Source organism: Passer montanus, unplaced genomic scaffold (assembly GCF_014805655.1).
Source record: "Passer montanus isolate IOZ18808 unplaced genomic scaffold, ASM1480565v1 scaffold1, whole genome shotgun sequence".
Classification (NCBI taxonomy): Eukaryota; Metazoa; Chordata; class Aves; order Passeriformes; family Passeridae; genus Passer; species Passer montanus.
In genome coordinates, this window is record NW_024356504.1 from 18,378,500 (window position 1) to 18,406,075 (window position 27,576).

The 27,576-nt window shown below is 41.5% G+C and overlaps 1 protein-coding gene and 1 long non-coding RNA gene across 7 annotated transcripts in view; one reads left to right on the forward strand and one right to left on the reverse strand.

Moving 5' to 3' along the window:
- The first annotated feature begins 327 nt into the window (after nucleotides 1-327).
- LOC120499146 lies at nucleotides 328-6,832 on the forward strand. Of its 3 annotated transcripts, none has more exons than XR_005626812.1 (4): nucleotides 328-487; nucleotides 1,044-1,192; nucleotides 2,574-2,869; nucleotides 6,119-6,832. It is a non-coding gene; the product is annotated as an uncharacterized LOC120499146 (long non-coding RNA). The 3 variants fall into 3 exon arrangements; XR_005626813.1 differs by lacking the exon at nucleotides 6,119-6,832 and adding an exon at nucleotides 4,856-4,994 and having other exon boundaries at nucleotides 2,574-2,936; XR_005626811.1 differs by lacking the exon at nucleotides 6,119-6,832 and adding an exon at nucleotides 4,856-4,989.
- MYLK (myosin light chain kinase) overlaps nucleotides 2,906-27,576 on the reverse strand; it is a 195,863-nt gene continuing 171,192 nt past the window's right edge. For all 4 annotated transcript variants that reach the window (XM_039702582.1, XM_039702591.1, XM_039702599.1 and 1 more), the window contains 7 exons: nucleotides 23,187-23,404; nucleotides 17,669-17,792; nucleotides 10,312-10,464; nucleotides 9,206-9,329; nucleotides 7,861-7,990; nucleotides 6,856-6,975; nucleotides 2,906-5,046 (listed from right to left, as the gene is read on the reverse strand). In XM_039702582.1, the coding sequence (XP_039558516.1) occupies nucleotides 4,790-5,046; nucleotides 6,856-6,975; nucleotides 7,861-7,990; nucleotides 9,206-9,329; nucleotides 10,312-10,464; nucleotides 17,669-17,792; nucleotides 23,187-23,404 (1,126 nt within the window). In that variant the 3' untranslated portion in view covers nucleotides 2,906-4,789. The remainder of the gene's footprint in view (nucleotides 5,047-6,855; nucleotides 6,976-7,860; nucleotides 7,991-9,205; nucleotides 9,330-10,311; nucleotides 10,465-17,668; nucleotides 17,793-23,186; nucleotides 23,405-27,576) is intronic.

The window sequence follows — 27,576 nt, forward strand, 5'->3', positions numbered from 1 at the left end:
CGGGCAGGCACAGCCTCGGGACCCCCGGCACCCCGCCGGATTACGGCCTCGGAGCACGGCGAGAGCCGGGACAGCGGGAAGGCAGCATGGACGCTCAGGAGCCCCTGTCCAGCACGAGGAGCGGCGAGCGAGGGCTCGGCTGTGCGCTTCACCGTGACCAAAGTGCGAGGCAGGGCCGGGGCACACGGGGCACAGCCCCGACCCGGGCGGTGCAGCCGCAGGGGCTCGGGACGGACGGGAGCGCGGGCACGGCGGCGGCAGAGGCCGCTGCCCTCGGCCCGGCCCCGCTCCTGCGGCGCGGAGCAGCCGCCAAATTCGGCCCGCTCCGCGCAGCCGCGGAACCGCCTGCGACCCTCGCCCCACAGCGGGGCCGGGCCGGCCCGGGGTCCGCGGCCCGATGGCTCGGTTTTCAGGGCTGGTTCAAAACGCCCCTCTGCAGGGAGAAATAGGTGTGCCGTGTCCCTAGAGACGGTAACAGGGTTAGCTGGTACGGGTATTTGTGGAATATCTCGTAGGTTTTCGTCACTTTTATAACGTGGTTCAGAGGAGAGAAGGCTGCGAGGCGAGCTCCATTGATGCACATAAGTGTCTCAAAGGCGGGTGCCAGGAGGGTGCTGCAGGGTTTTCGGTGGTGCCCAGCCACAGGACTGGGAGCAATGGCCATAAACTAACACGGGAAGTTTCACCTCAATGAGGAAGAGCTTCTTTACATTGAGGGGGCAGAACACAGGCTGCAAAGTCCTGGAATCTCCCTCTCTGGAGACATTCCAAGCGCCCCTAGACACGTCCCTGTGTCAGCTGCTCTGGTGACCCTGCCTGGAGTGGGGATTGGACTGGATGATCTCCAGAGCCTCTTCCCACCCTCACAATGCCGTGGTGCTGTGTGAGTGAGAAGTTGGAACTCATTTCCTGCTGAAGCTCCCTATAAGAGCAAAAGCCTGGAAAGCATTACTTTCCCACCAACAAACATTCTCATCAGGACAGACAGAACTGCCTTTCTGAACAGCCACAACAGAATAATTTTTACTTTTTCTCCCTTACAGAAATTGTAAACACATCATGGAGTTACTTCTCCACTCCCATAAACTTCTCTCAGTTTATTTCCCATGCATGTCATGGTGCAGTCCCTTTATGAGCAGTGCAGAATAACAGCATAAGCCTCACTCCACATCTCAGAAAATTCTGCTTCCATGTGAGTATTTTTGTGGCTTATAAATTCATGTGCATGTCTCTTACAAACAATAGGGCTCGAAATGCAAAGATGATTTATGAGAATTCCATTTCCAAACAGCTATGTTTTAGTGGAATATTTCAATAAATGTAACACATTTTAGAAAAACAAATCATTCATTATTCATGTATGCAAGTAAAAAAAAAAAAAAAGTCTTTTTGCAAAGTCTCACAGTCACTGCAGAGGAGAGGGGTGTGCAGTCCAGTGCTGTCTTCCTTGTCAGCAAAGGGAAGCAGGGACCCAGCGACTGCATGCCATGCATGCAATTAGCAAAGGTCTCCTCATCAAGCAGAAATGTGCACAGGATGCTTGGGAGGTTGGGCAGGACAGGACAGAAATTAAGTTTCTGCAAATCCAGAAACACAAGTAGTGAAAAACAGCAGCCAGCCCCAAATTCTCCACTGTCTCTTGAGAAGACTGAATGTCATACAAAAGCAATCCAAGGAGAATTAAATGGTCCACCTTGGGCAGTACCAGTGTCTTGCATAACCTCTGCTATTGGGGTTTCAGCCCTATGACACCCCAAGAGTGGATTTCTGCAAACATTATACAAGCAAGGCAAGGTTTACAGAAAGAGGTAATGCCTTTTATTAAACCACAGCTGGCAGAATGAGACAGGATTTCAAGTACATAAAATATCTTCAGTGGAAGTAGAATTCATCAAACAAAGCAAAAAATTCAAGGTCAAATAGAGCTTGCAGTCAATTGCTCAGAGCTGAATCAGATGCATGTCACATAATTTTGGAAGTAGAGGTCATTGTTTCCTGCAGACCAGAATGGATGTTAATAGGAAGCTAGAGGGAGATGGTAAACTCCTTGGAATATCCTTGGGGCAGTTCATAGCCTGTGGAACACAAGGACTAGTGAAGGAGGAGAGGGAAGGGAAGATCTGTGCAGGAACAGCAGTTCTGAGTCTGTGGGCTCTGATACCCAGTGCACCCACAGACCTTGCTGTGCCCACAGAGCAGCCCAGCAGAGCCAGACCTTTCCCCATGTCAGGTGTGTGCCTCCCTGCAGCAGGGAACCAGCAGTCACTGAACAAAGCCAGGTACATTCATGACACAGTGGGGCACACCTTGCAAAGGTGGCTGTTCCAAGGGCTGAGGATTTGCTCAGGAAGCACGTTGCTACAAGCAGGGTGTTTGCACAATATTTGCTTTAAGGAGAGTCTGTGTGGTCCTGCATGGCCTGTGGTGATATGGGCTGCATGTTAGCAGAAGTCTGAATAAATCAGCACAAGCACATTTGTCCTTACCTCTGCCTTTACAGTTTTTAGAAAAATTGGTGTAAGTCCATATCTCCATTGAGACTTGCCTGATTTTTTTCTCTCTTCCTCCCACAGTCTTTCAGAACTCCATATGGAAATGCCCAACTGTGAAACAAGCCCAGAGCCGCCCTGGTGCCCCATCCACGTTCCCACTGAGGCCTGTGGTGACGCTGGAGACGTGGCAGAGCACGAGGCCACCAGTGCCAGCCCCGGGCTGTGGCTGGTGGCGCTGGGGCAGAGCAGCCTCTGCACAGCACCAGCCAGGGCAGGAGGAGGGCAGCAGCACCACAGACATCAGGGAGGCTCCGCTTTGCCACCTCAGGAGTTTGTGGCCAGCAGCCCTGAGGGGCAGGAGGAGAGGCTTGGCCAAGGTGAACGCGGGACGCTGCAATAGAGCATACGAGGAGTGTGCTTTGTGGTAGTATTTATTTAGGAACCGTGAGTAACTACAGCCGTAGCGGTCTCATCTTTGCAATTCTGATGGTTTAACAAACAGGGAGAACATTAGCATATTTTTATTAAGGTACAAAATACACCCCGTTGTTGCCTAAAACATTAAAAAAAAAACAAGTGAGGAAAGCTCTGTATGCTCTAAATCAGATTCAAAACCTTTCTGTATAAGGAGTTGTGGCAATACTGTGTTTAGTATAACAAGAGGTTTTTATCAATCGAAAAGAAAAGACATGCTGGCAATCTGAATTTAGCAACAAAGAGTAAAGCAGTTACAAACCATCGTGTCACCCACATTAGTTGAGCTTTGAATGTAGAAGAGCAAATCATATGAAACACATACACAACTAGGTAATATCAAACAACCTAAGGTTGGTAATGTACACACCTGTATTAAAGTACACTGACTACTTAATGGTGAGGATTTAAGGTAATGTCTTTTTTTTTTTTAAAGAGGTAACCTTTGAAATGCAAATGGTTGCACTTTACACACAAAAAGTGGAAAAGAAAAAGAATCACTTTTGGAATGATACATAGATATAAGACACACTGGTTTTGGATTATGCATAATCACCTTGCAGCCTCTGATATTACCTCTGAACAACAACAAAAAAAATTAAAAAGTGCCAATACTGTGAAAGGAAAGCAAAGTTACTAAGTCTGAGTGCATTAAGCATTTCTGAGAAAAAAAATGGGGTTTGGATTTTTTTTGTTTGTTTTGTTTTTCTGCGTTTTTAAAAAACGCAACAGCCTTACTTGTGCAGGTTCAAGACAAAAACAAGACAGTCAAGCTCATAAGGTAGAAATAGGTCCTATATAGGTTAAGATGCTTTGGAAATTGCTAAGAATAGAGGAGTTTGTAATCCAGGCTACTATGTTTTTGGCTACTCGAAAAATCTGTGGGAGTTTCCAGCTTATCATCAGTTGAAATCTGTTTTGCAATTGCCAAATAAATGCAAGTAAAACTTTAACTAACCTGGGATTCCATTCACAGACATGCACAGAGAAATCACTGATTGTGCAATAACCTGTTTTTTCACAGCAGCATATATATGAATCCTAAGTCTTTATCAGACTGACCAGAAACACAGAAAATATTCTCAGTCTTTGTGTTTTCAGTCTGTTTCTAAGTAGGCAGCTGCAACTGCACTGAAGTGACAGGCTCCATAAGGGAAAGATGACAAAGTGGGATCAGCTGGCTAAAAGCAGGATCAGGAGTATCTCAGGAAGCCACCTGGATGTTTAATGCTTGCCAGAAATACAAGGGCACTAACAGCTCACTGTCAGAGGCAGTGAAAATGTTTGAAGTTTGGTCTGTGAGACTCAGCTTAAAGGAAACAAGAAATCAACCGTGCCAACATACAAATTGCCATGCTGGCTGTGTCAAACCTTCCCTTAGAGAAGATGCAGCTCAGCCTATTCCTCAGGACTGGAGAGATTCACTGCATGTCTGGCCAACAATTCCTTTAAAGTAGATCTCGGGGAGCCAACTTAGCTGCGGTTTTGGCTGAGAAAAGTGATGGCAAAGAGCAATGAGCTCAGTAAATAAACTATTTTTCTTTAAGATGTTCAGAATATAACTTAGTTTCCATACATTTGATTTTAAAAGTAGTCTGGGCAACTTAGTTGATGGCTTGCTTAAAGTCAATCCAATCATGCTAGCAACTTAAAAAGCCTGCTGGTTTGAAGTAATGCCCATACATAAAGCTAACAGGTATCAACTGATCATGCTGAAATAACAACCCCCCCAAAGACCTACGTTTCACACAAGGTGCTTTTGATAACTTTGTTTTCTGAGCCTTATAAGGAGAGTCTTTAAATATTTATTTTTTAGCCTTGTTTCATTCTTCCTCCTCTTCATCTTCTTCTCCTTCTCCCTCTCCTTCTTTTGCCATTGTTTCCACAAGGAGCTCTGCGGTGCACGTGGCTTCCCCAAGGCTGTTAACAGCTTTGCAGGTGTATTTGGCATCATCGTCCCCACATACTTCAGAAATAGTCAAAGAACAGTTCCCTTCCTCGTCGTAATCGATCTGGAAGTGACGGGACTCCTTGACAGGCTGATCATCCTTGAACCACATCACCTCAGGGTCGGGATAGCCTGCAAGAGCAGAGAGAGAACAGTGACTGCAATAAACGAGCATTAACTCAGCACTAATTACCTTGTGCTCCAATTCCTGTGTGGGGACGTGCCAGTGTGTTGGTAGACAAATATTTCATTGACTTCTATGGAAAATAAATGTAGATGATTTAAGGCTTTTTTACTTTACTTTACCTGAACCTATTTTTAATGAATAGCAAAAACTGCACGCGAGCACTGCGGTACTCGCTGGATTCCTCCTTCCAGTCCCTTAGCAGTGCCTGCAGACAGTTTTTTGTGTGCTGTAGCCATCAGCCAGCAGGGAACTCCTGACAGTGCATCTGAGGCTCACGTTACACTGCAGCTTCTCCGGAGACAGTTCCCAACGCCGAGATTCAGAATTTCAAGGGTAAACTGGTTTGGGCTTACAATTTAATACCTTTCTCAGGTTGCTTTGCTGTGCTTATTCTGAATCTTCCTCCTCCTAATCCGCTCCTTAAAAGCCAGCCTGTCACATTGCACTCCCCTTTTCTGTACTTTTTAGGGTAAGTGAGGAAATCTGTGAAAAGCATTTTGATTGTGCATCTCACCAGGAGTTTCAGAGCCTTTTGTGAAGCAAATGGCTCTGGAAAGCCTCGGAGCAGCGCTGTGCAATGCCTGCTGCAGAACAATCCCTTATACAGTACTGTTGGCTGCTGTAACAAATGGAAGGTTTGTGCTCTCAGCCAAGTTCTGGACTGGGAGGGGAGGATAACTCCCAGGGGAGGATAACTTTGAGCAGAAATAAAGTGCAGGAATCCCTAAGACACAGTGAACATCACAGCAATACACTGCAAAGTTTGGAATATCAGCCGTGATACATCCATCTGTTTTATTCCATGCAGTGCTTGTGCACGTATCCCCCACGCTGAGCATCCATCAATAATAATAATCCTTCTCCACTGTGAGATAGGAAACCCAGGCAGAGAAAGATTGGGAGAATAGAAACAAGCAGAAGGTCGATGAGGCAGTCTCTGATTTCCTCACTTGAAGATTATAAATTAACTTGTACACATGCAGGATGGTACTGACCCTACCCATTTTGTTTTCACAGCTTTTCTTTCCAAATTTCTAGTTTCCATTCACGGCTGAGATACACAAGGTTCAATCTCACTGCAGGAGAAGTGCCAGTGCTCTTGGCCTTTACACTCTTGGGCTGACCATGCTCACGCTCCTTACGTGTCTTCTCATAAACATACACTTTGCATATTCCAGTCTGAGGTGTCTTTCTTGAACTCATAAGTTAAAAAGCCCCAGACAACAGAACAGTATTTTCTAGATGTGACTTATGTGACCAGCACAAGAATATTATCTTTACTTAAGCATATGCAGTTAGGGACTTGTTTGGCTTTAATAAAATGTAGGTATGGCTTAAAGTTATCTTGGGGTGACCTGAAACTGGTCTGTCATTTCAGACAACTGACCTTCTACTAATTCTTGGTGTCTGGCTGGCACTCTCTAAGAGTCTCTATTGGAATTTATGCTTCTACTTTGCATCTTGCTCTTACTGTTCCCTTAAAAATCAAAAGACAGTTCCCACTTGCTATTCTAAATTAGTGATTCACATGTGGACTCCTGGAGACTTCTGTTCTATGGCAAGTACAGAACAAACTCCAAATAATTTCTGTTATTGCAACACATTTGTGCTATTTGTGCTATTTCTGCAGATACTGGTAAAGTAAAATGGCACCAACTCGACAATACTACAGAAGTAAAAATTGAAAAAGTAAAACAATTACCCAGTGCAGAAAGGAAAAAAACGAAAGAAAGGGACATGCTTATTCAAAGTACCTTCAATTTTGCAGTCAAATCTAGCAGCACTTCCTTCCACAACTTCCATGTCAAGGATTTTTTTAGTAAAATATGGCTTTACGTGGGGCCTTTCTTCAGCCACTTCTTCAAGGAAAGCATCTGGAGGAGAGCAAAGAGGTAGTGAACAATTTTGCAGGGCATGTTCTCAAAAGATGTATTTTAGTTTTTAATTACCAGATGGTAATGAAAGCACCTTTTATTTCACTTAATTCTGTCATACTAATAGGACAGCGAGCACATTGGCTGCTTAGCTTTGTGCCAATCTTTTGCAGCTGGAAAAGGATTCAGGCCATAAATAGAAAGAAATAGATGTGCAAGGCCACCATGCTACAAATCCTCAGTATTTTTCCCTTGAATTAGTTTCTTAGCAAACCTGGACTTTTGCTAGTCAGAGGGATAAGCAAGCTCCACTTGTATCAGATCCACACCCATAGTCTTTGTGGATTTGTCAAAATTGCTTGATTTTCAGTAGTGTCATACATTTGCACTGCTGAACTGTAACATCTGGCTGTTGCACACCACTAATTCACATTTCATCTGGGGACACTGGAGTAACACAGACATTTCCTTAAATGCCCTGTCTGAGGAGCACGGCTAATGCAGGGTGTGTGCCATGGTTACAGCAAGTGTTAATACTTCATTGCTTGCCTGCCTGCCTGAGCAGGCAATACATCACTGTCATCTCTGTATAAACATGCATTCCCAAACCCAGAGAAAGCGCAGCTGACAAATCTGCCTTAATTCTTTGGCTTTAAAAAGAAAAGAGTTTGCTGCCTGTACTTGTACTGTGACATTTTCAGTAGCAGGACAATATAAGAACAGTGAATTTTTGACAGATTTCTTTAAAAAATAGGAAGATAAAAACAGAGAGAGAGAGAGAGAGCGCAGTAATATCCAATTCCATTGGTCTCTAGCAATTTGCTAAAAGTTTTAGTAGGATTTATTCAGAGACAGGTGAAAATATGGGACAGAAAAAATCCTTACCTTCATTCTCTGCTTTGTCTGCATTTATAGGGCTTGTAGGTGAGCTCCCAGAGGCCTTCCTCCCACTCATACCAGAAATCATTGCCATGGACGACAGTCTTCCTATTGCTCGGACAGCATGGCCTGTTTTCTAAGACATAACAGAAAAGGCTTCTGATCAATCCAATCCAACAGGCATGTGATTTTCTGCAACAATCGTGCTTCGGACAAATTATCTGGGATCTCTGCAAACCTCACTGGAATTGGTGGACAAACTGCTTATATATAGCTCAGTTGTTCTAGGAGAGACAGAGCAGGCTGGACTGAATTACCAAATTTAGTTGCAGATATAAACTTCCCCTGATGAACTCATACCTAAATGAATGTCTCTGTTAGCTGTGGATAAAAAGCACTGTGCGAGAGGAGGGCCAGCAGAGAAGCCCTGTCCTGTGTAAGTGGAACTGAACTCTGGTGGGGAACGCCTCTCTCCATAGCCTTCTGGGCTGGGCTGAATTTCATCCAACATGGATAACGAGCTGATATGAAATGAATGAGAAAGCATTCCCATCTGCATGATGGGAACAGACCTCTGACAGGACCCAGGATCAACCACCAGGCTACTAAAATATGCTCAAACTATGAGGGCAGTAGTACAGACACTTGTATTGCATGAGCTTCAAGAAACGAGTAGAATGTAAGAGGGAATATAAGCTAGATCTACACAAATTAGTATTTCAAGGCTACTCAAAAAGACCCAGGATTTCACACAGCAACTCCTATAGCTATCAGCATGGCACAGATGGACCTGCTACTCCAGTTCCAGCACTAGGAAAAAAGATAGGGAGACTGAATATGTTACAGAAAACCAGTCTGACTGGATGCATGGGAAGCTGAGGAGGTTCCAACAAGACAGAACTCTTGGCTTAGCAGAATGAAACTGCCACATAGTAAGGTACTTTAGGGGAGGCCAGGCAGGCAAGTTTTACCTGAACTGTTCAGGTTTGTTAAGAGTTGCACAATCCTCCAGCTCTCAGTGACATGGAGAGGGCAGGGAAGGGAGAGAGAACCCCAGAAGAGCAGAAAAAACTATACTTGAGCTCATGCCTTTCAGTAGCCTGGAATGGGATCATCCTGTGTAATCCATGTGCAGCTGTGCACCTTCCTACTGCCCAGCTGCAGGAACCAGACCTGCTGTTCAGCATTCCCACCCTGGCCACACCAGAACTGTCCTGCATTCCCACCCTGGCCATGCTGCAGCTTTCAGCAGCAGCAGAACCCCGATATGACATGTTCCCCAGAATCATAAACATTAAAAATAAAGAGATGCATTAGGATATCTAGCCCAATTCCATGTCCTCTTCATTACCTGCCATTTTCTTCTGGCCATATATTTCTTCATCCTATCTTTGGAAAGTTTTTTGGCTTCCATGTTTTTGGTGTCTTTTTGCAGCCAGGGATGCTGAAGACATTGAGTACAATTTAAGCGACTCCTGTTTTTGTATGAAAAGACCAGTCAGTGTTGCCAATAACGAGAGAGGAACCTACCTGCTATAACATTATTTTGTGCTCTCTTTGCTAGGAGCTGATTTTTCTGTCTCCTAAATTTAGCAACAAAGATCACATGGTTTTGCTTTCCCAGCCATTCTAACTTAAAAGTCACTTTCGTAATTTCTGCAGATCTTTTTGAGAGAAAACTGTGCAATTTTAAGTGTTAATAAAACATTATAAAACAAAGCAGGAAAAGCTGTATGTTTTAGGCAAGGAACACATACAGCAGAGCCACAATGGCAGTGATTCAGCTGCTTCATGCTGCCAGAACCCAGTCCCAAATCACCCTTCCTTCACTTACAGAGATTTCCCCATCCCACCACTTAACAGCCTCCTGAACATCTCATAGAACAGAAATGTCCAAATCTCTGGCCTCACTTTGCTCAGGGTGCACATGTAAATAACCCTCTGTTCTCCATCCATCCACTTGCAAACTCATTGGAAGGAGTATGTTTCCTTTCACTGGCTCCTTCAGACACTTCTGCAAACAGGGCTTCCACCATTGATTTTTTTTTTTTCCCAATTACTACGTTTATACAGAAGCTGCCTACTCAGAGGTACCACACTTAAAAGTGACACAAGGCAGAACTGCAACCCGTTCAGAGCAAGACAGAACGTGGCACGCAGGAATGTGTGTCACGCAAGAGAGGGGATTGGAGTGGCCACACAAGAGCCCCGGGTGCTTTTGTGTGCCCACACAAAAAGGGAAGAGCACGAAGAGCTGGCGATTGAAGCAAAAGCTGCACTCAGCCCCTGCACCCTGCAAGTGGAATAAAGAGCCACACACGCCGGGCAGGCACGCACAGCTCCTTATAAAGTATGGCCAGAGGTGCTGCGGCCGTGGGGACATCCACGGGGGAAACACCACTGGCAGCTCTGGCTAAATGCCAACACAGAAAGTGCAGCAAGGAAATCCAGGTTTACTTCATGTCTTTCTTCAGCAGATTGCTGATAAAGTCCTTGGCATCGTCAGAGATTTCATCGAAAGCCTCATCATCGAAGTCCCACGTCGCTGAGGTGACATTGGCAAGGGTTTCGTTGTCGTTGTCTCCCATGAAAGGAGAAAGTCCGCTGACCCTGGGGACAGAACAGACACAGACACAGAACAAACCACGTCAATCTGCAAATTGCCGGAGGAGAGAGTTAAAATCGCCTGTGACATCTCCCATGCTCTGCAGTTCTTTACAAATAAAGCTTGCTTTAAAAACTAAATTAAATTTAAAAGGACTCAAAACTAACTACAGATAGTCTTATGGGAAGGAAACTGTAATTTTGCCAGCAAAACTGAAAGGCACATTTTTCTAGTTTCCTTCTCTTTTCCCAAGACATTTTTCAGGAGAATTAGAATTAGGGGAAATTGGAGCAAAGTAGTTTGTTAAATGACTTGGCTAGTTCGGCATAACTAATACTGGATTTTTCACACCAAATTCGGTGGAATATTTTTTTCCCCCCTGACATTTCCTCAGAATCACAGAATTGTTAGGGTTGGAAACGACTTCTGGATCTCATCCACTTTCAGGGTAATTTTGCTGCCTTTACTGTCAAACCAAGGGGGTTTTTGTACATTTTATTTCATTTATTCCTGCAGAAAGAGCCCAAGAAAAAAGATGCATAATGAAATCATGAAATCCACAAGGCTATTTTGTAAACAAACCCTCCCTGACTTATACAGACAGTTAAAGCAATGCTGCATCACTGCAGGCTGTGCAGTTATGCAGATGCATGCACAAGTAATTTGGTCTTTATGTTCTCCATCAGTCACGATGATGTGTGAAATGGAAATAATGCTCTCCTATAACCTAAGTTGAGCTTCCAAGGCTTTTTATACAATATAACTGATAAATTGCTAGTGAAAGGCAATTACAGAATATGATGGTGTCATTTTTGCAGTCTCTTTCTCCAGTCGAGCATTATCCTTTATTACACTGTGCATCTGGATATTTTTGATGCCTGTATATATCACACTTCAGTAAAAACTTAGAGGTGAAAGGTTGCTTATTCCCTAGAACTACAAGTTATTCACTTTTCCAGGTCCTCCTGGCATGCAATTTCCAGAATAACCTATTCTTCATGAATTTTTACAGACTATTTGATTTCTCTGTACAATTGCGTTAACCAGTACTACTCCATTCCTTTAAATATAGAAAAATAACTGTAACTATTAGGGTTTTGAAAACACTACATGGAAATAATACTATATGAATATCATGGTGAATATCACAAAACAGACTGGTTAAAAAAAGATTGAGGTCAAATAAATTGAGCTATTAGATTAATAATATTAGAATGATCTTCTTCAAAGTTATTTTGATTCTTTTTAGGCTCTTATTACATTCAAAATCTGATTTGTTCCTAAGCATTTTATTTTATAAGCAAAGCAGAAACACACACTCTTTGAAGTCTCACACAGAGCAGACACTAAATCTTTTACCATTTCTGGAAGTTGTGTGCAGTACAGCAGACTCTAGAATCTTATGTGTGTACTTCAGGAACTTCTTAGTAATAATACATGAGCTGAAGATAAAAGGTTTGTTTATTCTCAGGCAGAACAAGGTAAATCAGAACAGAATGTATTTGCTGTCTTACTTTCCATTAGAAGTGGTGCACTTGAATGCAGCAGTGAATCCTGAATGTAAATGTGTAAGGTGGCACAAACCCATTTATGAAGCTATAACAGGACAAGTTACCAAAAGCTGAAAGATGAACACACCAGAAATGCCTCCACAAAGCCTTTTTACAGGACTGTTCCCTGTGTTTGATGTTTGCTTTACAGGACAGCACTGCGGAGCTGGCACAGCTGCGGGCAGCGCGGGCTCTGCTCTGCCTGCACCCCTGCAGCCCTCACGGCCAGGTACAGCAGGAGGCACAGAAATCTCTGTGCTGGAACCACAAAGCATTCCTGCAGGGCCTTAAACCCACCTCCTCTCCAACACCTGAACATTTGCTGCTCAGTTATGACAATGTCAGTTCCCCATCACGTTTTAGCAAGTGAAAAAATCTCGTGCAGAGCGCAGTTCTGATTGCAGGTTCCACATACTGACTGCTGGTTTGTCTCGTTTTTACCTTGTGGTAAGAACAACAGTCTCAGCCAAGCCAGCAGCTCATACAGTGACAGGTCTGTGTGGTATTCCTTTAGCTCACTGTCAAAAGAGGGGACGTGCATTTTCTCTTCATCCAGTTAAGCTTCCAGTTGAGCTCCGTGCCCACACTTGGGCAGCTGGAGCAATAACAATTGCATTTCCCTTCAATACTTGATCAAAGTATTTCAGAGGTGACCTCTGCACAGAATTACCACAAATAGTGCTGTGCAGCTCTTGCACTACATTGGACAAGATTTTGGCCTATTTCCAGAGGTTAAAGTTGCAGTACTGAGAGATCATATGCATACTAAAAAACCTGCTTTAGGTACAGGGACGTTGCTTCATGTGGAAACACCACTGTTACGTGGTGCTGTAAAAGAGGCACCACTTGTGCTGCAGAGCTTTTGAAAGGTGAGGAAAAATTAAAAGATGAGTAGGTTAGAGAAGGAAAAAATTCTTTCGTTGTTGTTTTTGGTTTTTTGTTTTTGTGTGTATTTGGTTTTTTTTTTTTTGTTTTTTTTGGTTTTTTTTTAATTTTAGAATTGCACAACAGAATGACCTGACAAAATTTTGTGGTAGGATTGCTCTGTCCCATGCATTTGCTAAATTACCAGATGGATCTCAGTTAAGCCTCCACTCACTTTGTAATTTCTGAACACCAGTGTAACAGTGCCCATTCAAACATTTCAATGAACCTATTTTTGTATTTCTGAATGTGCTGTTGCAGATTTACAAAGCTAAAATGATTTTCTCTCTACTACACTTTTACACTGTGAATCAGTTTCCTTGTTGTGGAAATACTTCTAAGGAGAACTAGATCCTTGTCTATAGTCAGAAAACAAAATCCAGCAACTAGTGTAGATTATAGGCAGTAATTTTTATCTCTAGCACAGATTTCCCTGACCGAAGTCTTGGTTGTTCATTTCTTAATAGCCATTTAAAGTAATAATGGTCCAGCAACTCTTTTGACAGATAATGGAAACAATTTCTTTTTGGAATGCTGAAGTGATAAAGATGAGCTACTGCTCCAGAAAATTAACTCTGAGCTTACACTGCAAAGTTACTCTTAGACAAGCAGCAGGCTGTTTACTGAAAACATTTTTCCAGTTACTTTACCAGGCATCTTCCTGGCATGTTAAGAACCATTTGTTTAGAAAGTCTTTCACAGTTTCCACTTCTAAATAAAGAAGAAATATATTTTATCCTCTAGGAGCTCCTTAACATTTATTGGTCTGTTCTAACAAAGCTCTGAGTGCAGACTCAAAAATGCTATGATGGAAAGGGTCCAAAGTGGATGCAAATTTCATTGCCAATGTAGCAAACAACACAGCATTTCAACTGGAAATCTTTGCATTAAGACTCCCATTAAGCCAGGGAAGATGGCTTTGCTGCTTGTCTAAAGGGTCAGACTGTGAGCATTCCTCTGTAAGCAACACTTGCAGCTCCAACTGCCTGAGACTGCTGGCACTTCTGATAAACCTGTGCAGGACATGTCAAAATAAGCATGTGATGATGACACCTGCCCCCTGGAGATCATGTAGAGAATTCATTATTTTCCAAGTGAACTACAGCAAATAAATAGTCTGAGGATACTTTGTCAGGGACACACATCCATGGGACACTTCACCCACACTGGTCTTGTCTGGAAGAAGCAGACCACTGAGCCCATGTACAGGAAGACAGCTCATTGCTGAAGCAAGGGTGTTATTGATGTGCTCCTCCTTGTTTCACATGCCCAGTGGATTAATGAGGAACCTCAGTTTGCCAGTGCCACTGAACAAATAAAACATTTTCTTTTGAGCGGTACAGTCTGGCATTAAAGCCTTCCTAACTTGGTTTAAGGAAAGAACAAGGAGTGCTCTCCCATCTTTAATATAAAGAGGTATAAATTTTTAACATGACATAGAGCCAAGTGTAAGCCTTGCTTTATCCAGGTTCCAAGCCAGCACACCCAAAAGATGAATGATACTGAAAGATCTTTCAACCAACCCAAACTGCCAAACAAGGGAGGGGGAACAGCACAGTGGATAAAAGGGAAAGGGAATGTTTGAAGAATCAGGGTGTGTGCTGCTAGGACAGTGCTGAAGGGAAAGAGTATGCAGCAATATCAAATGTGATATTAAAACACAGCCTAAGATAAAGTATATATTAAAAAAAAGTAATTGACAGAAATCCACTATGCTGAAAAGATAAACTCAGCCTGGCACTGATAAAGCAAGGAGAACCATTGGAACGCAAGCAGGGGTTTGAATCAGCCACAGACAATTCCTCCCTGAAACTACTTGGATCCTTTGGTGCCAGAAGAAAAAGGGCAACCCACATTCAATGTATGCCCATGCAGTGCTGAAAACTTAGACTGAAAATTGGTTTGAAACAAAAACAAGAATTGTTTCAGATTACTAAATATTCAAAACAATGACTATCCAAACTGATCATCAGAAAAGAACTAGAAATAGAAAAAAACCAGGCAAATTCAGCAATGCCCTGAAGAATAAATGGAATAGAAAGAGCTGGAAAGAATTCAGGAGGTTTAACCTTCATTAGATAAAGATTATTGTAAATGCAGAAAGAAACACTGAAATAGACATAAATGGAGATGATATACACAAGCTATAATATTTGTGGCCTGTTATTTCAAAGGCAATAGATCAACTTAAGTATGTGGAACAGTACTGTGATGCAGAACAGGACAGAGTACAAGATAAAAGTGGAAGATAAAAAACATGAGGTGGAGAATACAAACGGAAATTTAAGGAAGAACAAAGACAGATGAAGAGACAGGACTGAATAAGTTATCCAGGAAGATAAAAAGGATTTAATATGTAGTTTAGAAATGTGGAAAGGGAACCCATGAACTGTAGGATGGAATTAAATCAGTCTTGCCATAAGGAAGACAGATGCAGTATCCCAGCAGGGAGTGCAGTATCTGTACTTACATCTGCAAAGCAGAGGGCTGGGGGGAGGTTTTGCTGCAGGGTTTTGAAGGAGTGCTGTCACCCTGCTTCTTACTTAAGATTACATCCCAACCGTTTATTCCTCTGCAGAGAAGACCCTTCACTTAGCACCCCTCTGCTAAAGCCAGTTTGTATTCATTGTTGTGCAGCACATCATGGAAACACAGTCACTTTCTAGGCAGGTGTTATGTCAAGTGATGCTGTCGTGTACTCCCTGCTGTTTCCCTTGGGACAGAGGATGGGCACAGCAGTGAACAGTCTGGGGTGGAGAGGTAGAGTCCAAGTGATGACTCATGGGTCTTCCCTAACTTCTATTACTTTATTCTTACAGCAAGGAAGACAAAAGTTTATTACCACTGCTAATCATTATTGTGGTAATAGCAATGCATCAAAAGAAATATTTTTCATTGTGTTTGGGTAATGCAGGTTTTCCCTCAGGATGGGATTAAGATTAAATAATCTTAAATATACTTTAGCAAACAGGTAACTTCATAACATATTTCACAGGGCATATCCAATCAGCTGAATGACTGTAACACCACCCAACCCCATCAGCTGAATGGTGTAGCATCCAAATACCCTGCTTGGCACAGACAAACTGTGAAGCAGATTGGTCTTTGGCAAGACAGGTCGCCTTTTCCCCGCTGTTCCCTTCGCTTTGTCTCGGCCGATGCCGCCGCTCCCCAGCCCTGGCTGCATCCCCCGGTGCCAGCCCCGACCTGCGCCTCGCCGCTCGGGACGGGAGCACACGGAAGCTCGCCAGGGGCGGTGATACAGGACCAGGGGCGGTGACATAGGAGCAGGAGCGGTGACACAGGACCAGGGGCGGTGATACAGGAGCAGGGGCGGTGATACAGGAGCAGGAGCGGTGATACAGGACCAGGGGCGGTGACACAGGAGCAGGAGCGGTGACACGGAGCAGGGGCGGTGACACAGGAGCAGGAGCGGCCCCGAAGGCCGGGCGGGCTGCAGGCGGCGCTGCAGCACCGGGCGAGCCCCGCAGCGGGGCCGGCGGGCACCGCCCGCTGCCTGGGTGGGCTGCCCGACTGCAGCTACGGAACCTTCCACAGCAGCCTTGGGGGTCTAGAAAGAAGTGCTTGGGAGTGAATGGAAAGTAGAAGTCCTGTAAATAAAGTGGCAGAGCGAAGTGACCTTGAAGCGCGGCGCACACTTCGCATCTGAAATTGGAGATAAGAGAAATATTCCGAGTCTTTGCTGGGAGCGGGAGGGAGTTGATGTGGTAGCTTTTGCATAGGCCAAGTAAGGAAATTGTGTTGCTTGGTTTGGGGATGAGAAGAGCATGAACAAGTGCAGGCTCATGAGAAAAGCAGGAGTACAGAAAAGCTGAGTAAAGGGAAGGCAAACAACTGTGCATTGCTAGGTCAAGGAGCGGGATAGCCGCTCTTTAATAAAGGAAGAAAGGCGCTGAGAGGAGTCTTTTAAAAGAACCAATGCAAAGCTGATCTGCCACTGACTTACTACTGAAGCAGGAATAAGGGAGAAGGAGCCCTGCTCCAAACTAAGCTTCTCTTTTCTCTTTTTTATAGGGCATCAAATATGTAAAATCACTGCTGGAAGAAAACCACTTGATGATCTAGGCATGGAGACACTATTTCCATATATACATTTCCCTATATTCACTGATATTTACAAACATGCTGTGTCAAATAATATATAAAAAACAAATCTAATACTCAAATATGTAACCAAGAGCTACAGCCAACCATCCACTAAAGTGTTTCCATGAGCTTAATCCATGCTGCTTATAAAATACATTTATACAGTGGCTTGTGTTGGTAATAAATTAAAACACACTGTGAACAGATATGGCAATGCTGGGATACTTTAGTGGGTCCCACAAGTCCCCAAAATTCCACAAAAGTTTTTTCTCATGGAATAAAATAATGGAAATTAATGGTTATTAGCACATGCTCAAATATTTCTCTTAGCATCTGGAAAGGAAAAATAGTTCAAAGTTAATAATAAAACAGTCACATTGTCCTTTAAAATGAGATGAAGTATTGCTGGTTTATGATGTAAGAGGTACAGCTCCAAATAGTTGAATTTCCAGAACTGCCAGTTCTGCAGTTTACCAATTGCACCCTTCAGAGAACAGCAAAGTTTTATTAAACATGCTGGAGCTGCTAATTACAACAAAAAAGGCCTGAAAACTTGAGAAGTTGATAAAAATTTTGTATGTTCAGAAACTGTCAGGATTTGTGAATTTAAGAATAGAAAAGTACTCACAAAATGTAGCAGATAACTCCTATACTCCACATATCTGTTTCATATCCAATAGGTTCATAGTTTATAACTTCGGGAGCCACAAACTCAGGTGTCCCAAAGAGAACTTTCAGAGAGCCTGCATTTTCTGTGAAGTATGAAAGAGAAAAAAACCATTAACTGCTGTGTGGAGATTTTAAAAAAACAGTTATTGCCCAGTAACAGGAAAACCAGATTTGTCCTAATCTTTGTGATTTTGTTGAAGATCTGTATCAGAAGAAATAAATTATGCCTGAATTGCTGTTTCCGTAGCTGATACATGTCTAGCAATAAGGAATTCTTTATTAAGCATCATGAAGCACACACAGCACTGTATAAGGCACATAAGAAGGTTCCTATTGCAAGGAACTTCCACAAGACCAAATCTGTGAAAAAGGAGAGTACTTAATTCAGATTTGTATGTCCTGAAGTTAGAAAGTGTTTGAGCCTCCATCCCTTTAGCAGTTGCACAAGAGAACTGCAGTACTCCAGTGTCAGAAAGAAATTACAGTTTTCACAAATTATTGAACATTTATCAAAGCTTGGTGCTCTGCATGTTGTGGTAAAAAGAACCAGTCATGCTAAAATTGTAACAATAGTAAATAACTATTTCAATCCAACACATTTTCTTCTAGTGTAAACAGGAAAGAAAATCAATAGTGGGTTGCATGCCTCTTAAATTTGAAGTGAGGCCAGCAGTGAAACAAAAAAAGGAGCAGATGATGTGCACCAGTCAGATATTTACCTCACAGGTAAAACTGGACTTGGGCATGCTGTCAAAACCAGGCTGCCTACAAGAACACGTGTGGTGAACAGGAAGCAAAAATCACCAGCTGCTCCAAACTCCTCTTCAGCTGGCCTGTAGCACAGGTATTCTAGATTTGCTCTGCTTAAACCCTCCATGGATACTTTCAACATGATCTACAGTGAAGCTATTGCTTCCAATGTGAACTGAAAGAATGAGGTCATGAGATACATGAACTGGCTTGTCATTCTTCTTGTGTTGACCCATCAGTACTGCCCTGCTGGAAAATACAGTGATGGAGGTAAGGGAAAAACCTGTTCATAACCAAGTGCTGCCAGATTATGTTGCCAGTGTGCAAGTGAGTGATGTGTCTACCCTCTAATATAGTGTGAAACACAGAGTCATTAAGCTAGAAATTCTCAGGTAAATCTCAGTGGGCTCATTTTTATCAGTGCTTGTTCTAAATCTGATGGGAAGAAGAAAAGAAAAAGCAAGGTCAGGAAGAAAGAAAAATAAGGAAAAGTTTAGGTACTGGTGGAAGAAAAACCTCCAACCCACATCCCAGTAATAGAATTGTATTGTAAAAATATAAAAATATCAGAATATAAGTTGTGTCTGACTTGGAACAGGCTTGGATTTAGGTTGAGAAATCCGTGTGCAGTCTGCACGTCTGCCTGAACCACCAGTGTATGCCTTAAGTGAGATTCACTGCATTAGGTTTATCTTTTGTGCAACAGCAGCAGCCAGATTAGGCACAGTAGAATGTCCTAGTGAGGAACCATTGCTCTCCCAAAGAGATTACCATCTAAACAAAACAGATACGGATGGGAAGGCAAACAGATGTAACACATTCCAGTCCTGCTCCTGTTAAGGTTACCAGGAGTAGTACAGGGATTTGCAGCTCTGCAATCAAGAGAAAAGCTAACAAATCCTCAAACAACAGCAAATCAAAGTTTTGGGGAGTCTACAAAAGAAGCAACCTGTCCACAACACTGAATCTGAATGGAATATTTTTATTTACCAGAACTTATTTTACCAAGTTTTGCAACATAAATACTGATCCCAGTACAGACTCCACTCCCAAATTTAGCTCCATTGAAAGCTCTTAAGGCATTTCATGAATGCAATCAAACACCTGACTGAGTGCTCTTTAGAGGTACCCAAATCCCCAGTTTACCAAATGAAATCTGAAACATCTATGGGGTTAATGACTTGCCTAATGATTGAACACTGTGCTTCAGGCAATTGGAGCACAACCACAACAATTCACTTGCAGTTGTGCCAGTTTCCCATTTTAAATGCTGTGACACCCTTTTTTGCTCTATTCAGGTATGCTTAGAGTAAATTATTTGCAGAAACCTCATTTTCACATGTTTTCCCTGTTCCCACCATTTTTAGAGACAGAAACAGAGAGAAGGATGCCTGGAGCAGCTGCAGGAAATTACCCAGATCCTTCCATTCAAATCCACCAGCATCAAGACCGTCCTGCTCTCTAACTATCCTTTAAAAAGCACATTCAAAAAGTATTCCACAATATCCCTACAGTCACATAACCAGAGTTTTCTTACTCCAAAATGTATGATACTTTTTCTAACATGGCATCTAAAAAAACAGCCTGAAAGAAGGGCAATGTGTTCTCCACAGTGGCAATGAGGAGTGAGAGATCACCTTCCTTTTTGAAATGCCAACAGGAAGCCTAAAATCCCATTTTGCCACCTGCCTTCATTTTAAAGTCAACACTTACATTTTTTTCAAACTGTCCTTAAAAGAAATTACTGAAATTTATCACAATGCTCCTATTTTCTAAAAGCTTCATCATGATCATCTAAATCTCAGGCTCATATTTTCACATCCAAGTTTGGAGGCTTTTCTGTGCACTGTGTAAACTACCATGAGCAGCTGTGTATGCAAAAGGCTGATGTATAAAATGTGCTGCCCACAGGTCAGAGAAATGTGGGGTTTTTTTGAAAACATGGCATTTGAGTGCAAACATACAGTGTGAAACTGAGACAGCATTTTCTGTGTATAAAAGAAAAAAGAAAGGAAAAGAGTAAGACCCTTTCCATGCAGTAATATGTCAAGTCTTTACCCAGTTAGTTTACAAGCTTAGTACACAAGCAAGATCTGTGTTTGGATATCCCTTAGTTCAGATAGAAAGCTGACAAGCTAGCTGGAAACTGTTGCTGACACTGTATATAATCAACTGATTAAAAAATGTATCTTTACAGTACTCAAAAACCATTCTCTTTCTTCTCAAGAAGTTTATCTTAAACAATTTTCTACATGTGTTCCTCAGCACACCAAAAAAGGTCAGGAAAATATCCCACTGCAGCTTTGGTATTTCCTGACAGTGTAAGGGAGCTAATTAGCTGCAGGAGATGACTGCAGAAGGAGCTGATCCTAATATCTTTAAAGCTGATCAAAACACTGAATATTTAGAGGCAGTAGTTTGCATTAGTTACAAGAAGTTAAATCTCAGAAGTTGAAGTGCAGAATCAGCCACTGCTCCCTGCAGCAATCCCTTGGCTGACCAGTTTCTGCTCAGTCAGGGTCAGGTCTGTAGGATGAGGGCTCCAATCCCACATCTATCAATGTCAACGTGAATTTGACAGCCAATTTCAAAGTCACAAAGCTTGAAGGAACACAAGGAGGAGGAATGTGCCCTCCGTGCACCACGTAAGCGAACTGGCAAGAAGCAGGCATTAGTGAAGTGTTTTTAGCTATTTTTGTAAGTAAATGAAACAGTAAAAGTTGCTTTCTGCTCTTGGAACTGAAATGTTACAATTGTTTTTTGCAATTAAAACAGTGCTTATGCTTGCTGAGCATGGAATGGAAAGGACCTTTCTCTTGCTAGGGAATTCCACCCGCGGTGGAGTTACCCAGAATGGCAGGCTGATGAATAGCAAATACCTACAATGGAACCTGGCAAGAATTAGCAGCATGTTAAGCCAAATGAATGTACACTGCTGTAAAATCAGAATCAGCATTAATGCCCACAGCTGTCATCCTTCTACACTGAGAGAAGTTATCTGGAGTTTAGAGATTTCCTACCTATGGCATGACTGGAGCAGCTCACAAGCTGCTGTCAGCCATGCCTGCGCTGTGATGCCACAAGATTACCAGGAAAGTGGGAAAGCTGGTGCATGTGAACAGGCTGCTGAAAATAGGATCTTCTGTTTGCTAAATGTGGGTTTAACTATGGTCTGAAGTTATAAAGGTAGCTGAAGAAGTTTCTATAAAAAGGCCATTCCATGTTTACTTTATATCTCTTGTTGATGAAATCCACTCAGTGCAGCAGTAAATGTACAGTTTTCAGGCTGACAGCTGGAACACCATGGGCTGAAATCTTTCCCACATCTCTCACACAAAAATACCATCAGTGGAACTTGGTTAACAGTTCATCTGTTTCCTGAATAAGAACTAAATCAGTTCATGTTCCCAGAACACTACTGGCTCTATATTGGTGAAGGAACAGAAATGGCTTGATCTCCTTTTTTAATAAATAATATAAACATCTGAGTATCCATGTGACCAAGACTTATTTAATACACTTTTGGAGCAGAACATCATCTAAAATTCTTCCACACAGACTTCTTTTCCCTTATTCATTCAACAAAGCATTCCTAGTTTGTTTTAGTAAAATTATATTCTTGGGAATGCAGTAGTCTGTTACTTAAGTATCACAAGAAGTAGGATGAACTACATTTAGGCAGATAACAAAAGATAGGTGGTAGTATTTCACCTGTACTCTCTCAAAAATCATTATTTACTTTTAAATAAGTATTACATTTTTTAAAATTAATTATTTTTCAAAGAGGGAAGGCAAAAGATTTCAAGCAAAAATCCAGCAGTGGACCCCATTATATAGAGAGTAGGAATTAATATAAGTTGTCCCAATCAATTAATGTCAGGACACCCACAAATATCAGCTCTCCCAGTGTAACAGGTTCATAAACTATTTTTCTTCCTACTAATTCCTGGAATGATTTTTATTTCTTTTGAGAAAATACAAAATGAAAAAAGATCAGTGTGGGATGTTGTTAATGTTTAACACTGAAAATACAACTGAAGGGCATCTTTTTAGAGCTGAACAATATGAAGACAAGAACCTTTGAAGGTCTTTGGCTTTCAAGTTGCAGATCATGTTGGAAGCTTAGACCAAAATGAATGATGGAAAGCAGCTAAAAAGCAGTGTAGGAAGAGGAAGGGCTTGTCAGAATTTCCCCTTGTTGCATTATTTTTAAATAGTGCTCTTACACAGCTCTTTATAGAATTCCTCTTATGTTTAACATGTATGACAATATCCTGCTGTTTAAGATAAGAAATGATAAAAATGACAGGAAAATGTAAAATTACTGTAATTATCTGAAAGGCTTCTAGTGCATCACCTTAATTTCTGCTGTTAAAAAAGTTTCAAGGATTTGTAGTATTCATGAAGTATTTAGTTAGAGAGTTAGTGCTTTATGGTACCAAATGTAAATATTTTTTAATACTAGTATTGCTGTGTATTTTAGGTGGAATCTACAGGGATATCTTGCTGTGGAAAAAGGTAAATTCTGTATATCTCACTGCAAACTCCTCTTTAAGATGAAGTGCCCTACTCTCATTCTTGAATGTCTTCTTTTTCTCTTTTTTTATTTTTTCCTAAAACCAGAAATATTTATAGGAAACATTTACTCTCTATATAATAGGTAGCATGAATTACTGCTTGTCCTGCCCTTTCCTCCATGATACCGAAATAGGCAGAGAATTCCTTACCTAATCTTCTTGCAAGACCAAAGTCAATGAGTTTGATGCTGGTACCAGTCTTGTTGACACACATAATATTTTCTGGCTTCAAATCCAAGTGGACAATACCCTGCTTATGAATGTATTGAACTCCTTCTGAAATCTGCTTCATGTATTTAATGCATTCTCTCTCTGTCAGTTCAAAGTCTTCATCAATGATCCGTTCAAAGAGTTCTCCTCCAGAAACCCTATGAAAGACAGAATAAAAAGAGATTTCTGTAACATACTCATTTGGAGAATAATTAGGCTTTCTTTTTACAGCAATACAGAGAGTTTAAGCTTTCAGCAGTCACTTCAGGATGCAAACTTGTTTTAAAATGCCATTTTCCATAGACACAAGGGTCACATGGGAAGAATCCCCTCTTTGTGTGGTATAAATCAATAGATGTTTTCTGTTCTGAATGCGTTGCAGGTGAGGAAGGTGAAACACCAGTGTTGTTATTCCAGGCAGGGGGGGTTTACATCCTGCCTCTAGGACTGTGTCACCTGCAGCTGACAGTGGGGTGTGTGCTCCATGACTGCCACCCTGCAGACAGGTGCTCCCGACCCTGAGCACACACTTCCCACTTCTCCCTTCCCTCCTATGATCCAGCAATGCACAAGTACAGATAACGTGATTTAGAAATGAAACTAAAATACATGGAATGGCTCCCAGGGAAAGAGGATAAAGCTGCAAGCAGATGAGCAAAAATTCAGGAAGAAGAGAGATTGAGAGTGACTAAGGCTGAAGGAGGAAGAATTCCGATGGTATGGTTAACTGGAATGCAAAGCTCAAAGGGTAAATTACTGACCCAAGTGAGCTGAGAGGGAATTTCCTCCTCAGCTATGACAGGAGAAGGATATAACCCACAACACTGTGTTGGTATTTTTAGCTGAGCCCTGATCACACTCCTTGTAGGTCAATTCCATTTTAATGCTAATTTAGGATGTGAAATAATTGTTCTTTCCAGGGTAGCATCTCCTGGATTGAACTTTTCATGCAACTGAAGTGGGACATTTTTAACCTAGATTTAATAAAGCATAATTTAAATTGTGGCTTATTGGGTTTGGTAGGTTTTTTCATTCAGTTTTGTTTAAGTTTGGGTTTTGTTTTGTTTCTTTGGGATTTTTTGTTGATTTTATTTTTTTTTTATTTTGATTAATCACTCAACTGGTTTATCTGCTTGCATCCAAAGATGGGAAATACTTTTTTCTTACACTGCGGGTGAATGACCCATAAAGAAAGGAGCACATAGTGAAGAGCAGCTTTGCTTTTAAAAATTAAACACACTGTGGTCTTTATATGGTTTAATATTTTCAGCGTTCATGGTTATTGCCAAATGCAATTGCACGTTGCAGTTACAGAAGGAAAACATGCAACTGAAAGGCGGCCTTGCCGTGTTTGCGGGTTGCCAGATACATGATTATGTCCCTCATGAAACAAACTGAATTTGAAACATCTGAAGTTCTGGAAGCATTTCTTGATTTGGCTATAAAATTTCAGAAAATATGTCATTAGAAATGCTATTGTGGTTTCCTACAAATATGAAAATAGTAAAAAGAGCATGTGCTTGACAAACTGAGAGGTTATGTTGGATTAGAGCACATTTGTAACATAAAGCAATAGTATTGCCAGACCTGTTGAATAAACATGCAGGGGATCTAGTGCGTTGTTGCTTTGCTAAGACATTAACCAGTATGGGTGTTTAGGAAAACATCTGCAGGCAAAACGTTTATATGTGGAGTACTCTGCAACTAAAAATGATAATCATCCTCATACTAAAATGCACCAGTTGTTTCTGACTTTTTAACACAGATAGTGAAGTGATGACTTATTTGTACTATAAAAATGCCACCCTTCTCAGATCCCCAAAGGGAAAACTTTTCAGAAATTGTACCATTGTCTCAAGCACCACTAGATATTTTTGTAAATAAACCACTGTTAATACACCTGCCTGCTGTTTTTATCATGGGAGCTCTCAACATCCTGGTAGCAATGGTAGATTAAACTGCAATGCATTTATAGCATGAATACTCCTGCATTTATATCAGGAGCCAAATCCAGTTTGATTTTTGCCAGGTTAAGAAGCTGAATAAAATCAATGTGAATGAGATCCTACACATACACAGGAAGAGAAGTTGGCTTTGTTCAGTCACAACTAGTTCAGAATCCAAATCTCTATTTTTTCTGGATTCTCCTCTTTTCAGTCTTCTCTACATGAGTCATATAGGAAACCATTCTATCTGTGGAATCACAGAATACTCATCTAAGGATTTGGTCCAGTAGGAAGAGTGAGAAGAATCTACCTTGGAGTTGCCCGGGTAGATACTCAACTGCATTTTTAAAAATCTAGCTTAGAAAAAGCCCAAGGAACTTGTACTATCTTAAATCACTTCAAATGATAGAACTTAGTGCTGAGATTTTGCTCCAATAATCTTAATTTGCAATACAATAATCTCCTTCTGTTCTATGTCAAAATAAACTGGCTATCTGAAGTATATAAAACTTGAGGCACTTAGCTCCCAGTGCTGAATTAAAGTGGCAGCATGCTACTATTTTCAGATTTACTTTTTCCACTGAGATTCTTATGGTGGGACCAATACGTTCCTATATTTGAAAAGGAAATGTCTGAGATTTGCCTCTGACTTCCAGTAAATGTTAGAGGGAAAGGACTCCAGGCAAAAGCACATCATTATAGTGTTTAATTTAAAAGTAATAATAAAAAAAAAATCTGATTTTATTTTGAATATTAAATCAAACCATATAAAATAGTGTAATCAGAAATATTAAAAACAGAGAGTATGAAGTTTAAAAGGTTCCAGGAAAGGTATGGGAATAAAATTAAAATGAACAAATAACAGGAAGAAAAATCTAAGGGTGCTTCTCATCAATTTGAGTAGAAGGGGAGTTCCTAAATGCCAGTCATTACTAAAATCTGATTTAAAGCAGACTGATAGCAAGTGAGCTTGATTTATTTGAAATCCATGCATTTAAACTCTGACAGAAATGAAACAAACAGCTTGGATTGTAATAACTTTAAAAGCTATTTCCCACGAGTTCTCTGATATGCAAAGAAATATTATATTAATAACTACAGCAGAAATGATCCCTTGGAGGCCCTTTACCAACAGAGGTGCAGCTGCTGGGCTGGGATTGTGTCAGCTGGGTAACATGAGAGTAGAGAGGCTCCCAGGTACCTGACTCGAGGTGCCACACAGTACCTCACTGCCCAGACCTGCTCTGCTGCTGCTCCACACAGTGCAATGTTGGGGGGCTCAAAAACCAGAGAACCTGTTCACCCCAGACTAAAACCACATCCTCCTGAGGCTGGGTGACAAAACTGCTTCAAATTTGATTGCAGTTTTCCACATTTTTAAAGAGTAAAACCCCTTTGCTGTCAGGGGGGAACTAATGGAATGTAAAGCCATATGCTCTTCCAGACTCTTTATACATCTCCCTGTTTTCCATTAGGTCTGCCAGCAATCAGTTCCAAGCTAAGTAGGGTTCCCTTCCCTCACCATCGGCAGTTTGCTCAACTGCTCAATTTAAAAATAAAAACACCTTCCTGCACATAAGTTCCAGGGTTGTAAAATCCCATCTCTGAAATATGCCAGTGCAGTAGTAGTTTGCACATAATCTAAGCAAGTGCCAAGGAAGCAAAATAGACATATAGTCTCTTTTGCCTCAAACAATTTATATCTGACTTAGAACTTCCAGCCAGCAAAAAAACCCCAAAAAAACCCAAAAAAACCACAAAAAAAAAAACCCAACCAAAAAAAACCCAAAAAAAAAAAAAAAAAAAAAATACAACACTGCTTCTCCTTGCATCAGAGAGCCCTTGAAGTCGCTGTGGCAGCAGAACTGTAACTAAAGTAACTTTTTGGGGAAAACATCAGCACAGATCAGGATTTAATCTTCTTTCCAGTTGGTACTGCCACAAGTATGGGATTCACACTAAGCAGGTGCATTATGGATGATATAAATATTGCTTATGTTGGCTATTATTGTTTGGAAGACTGTTCAACACATGTTTAGAACTGCCTGAAGTAAAAGAAGTTCTCCTCCTCAAACACATTTTAGGTTCAAATCAAAGTCCAAAATGCAGCTAACTCTATTCTCACCTCTCCCAAGTGGGCAATAAGAGTAAAGCTGCAAAACCCCACCACATGTACTTTAAGAAACAAGCAAACTAGACAACAACAATTGTAGCAGATTTTGACTGATTTTTAAAAGATTAACACAGATTCACTTACACAGCTTAAAGAAGTTCTATAAATAATTGGAAAAATTTGCAAGATCTGAAAACCATCCAGGCTATGCAAATCATGAAGGGTTTGACAGTCCTGTGTCTGTAAGTTGCTACTTTTGTACATACAACTA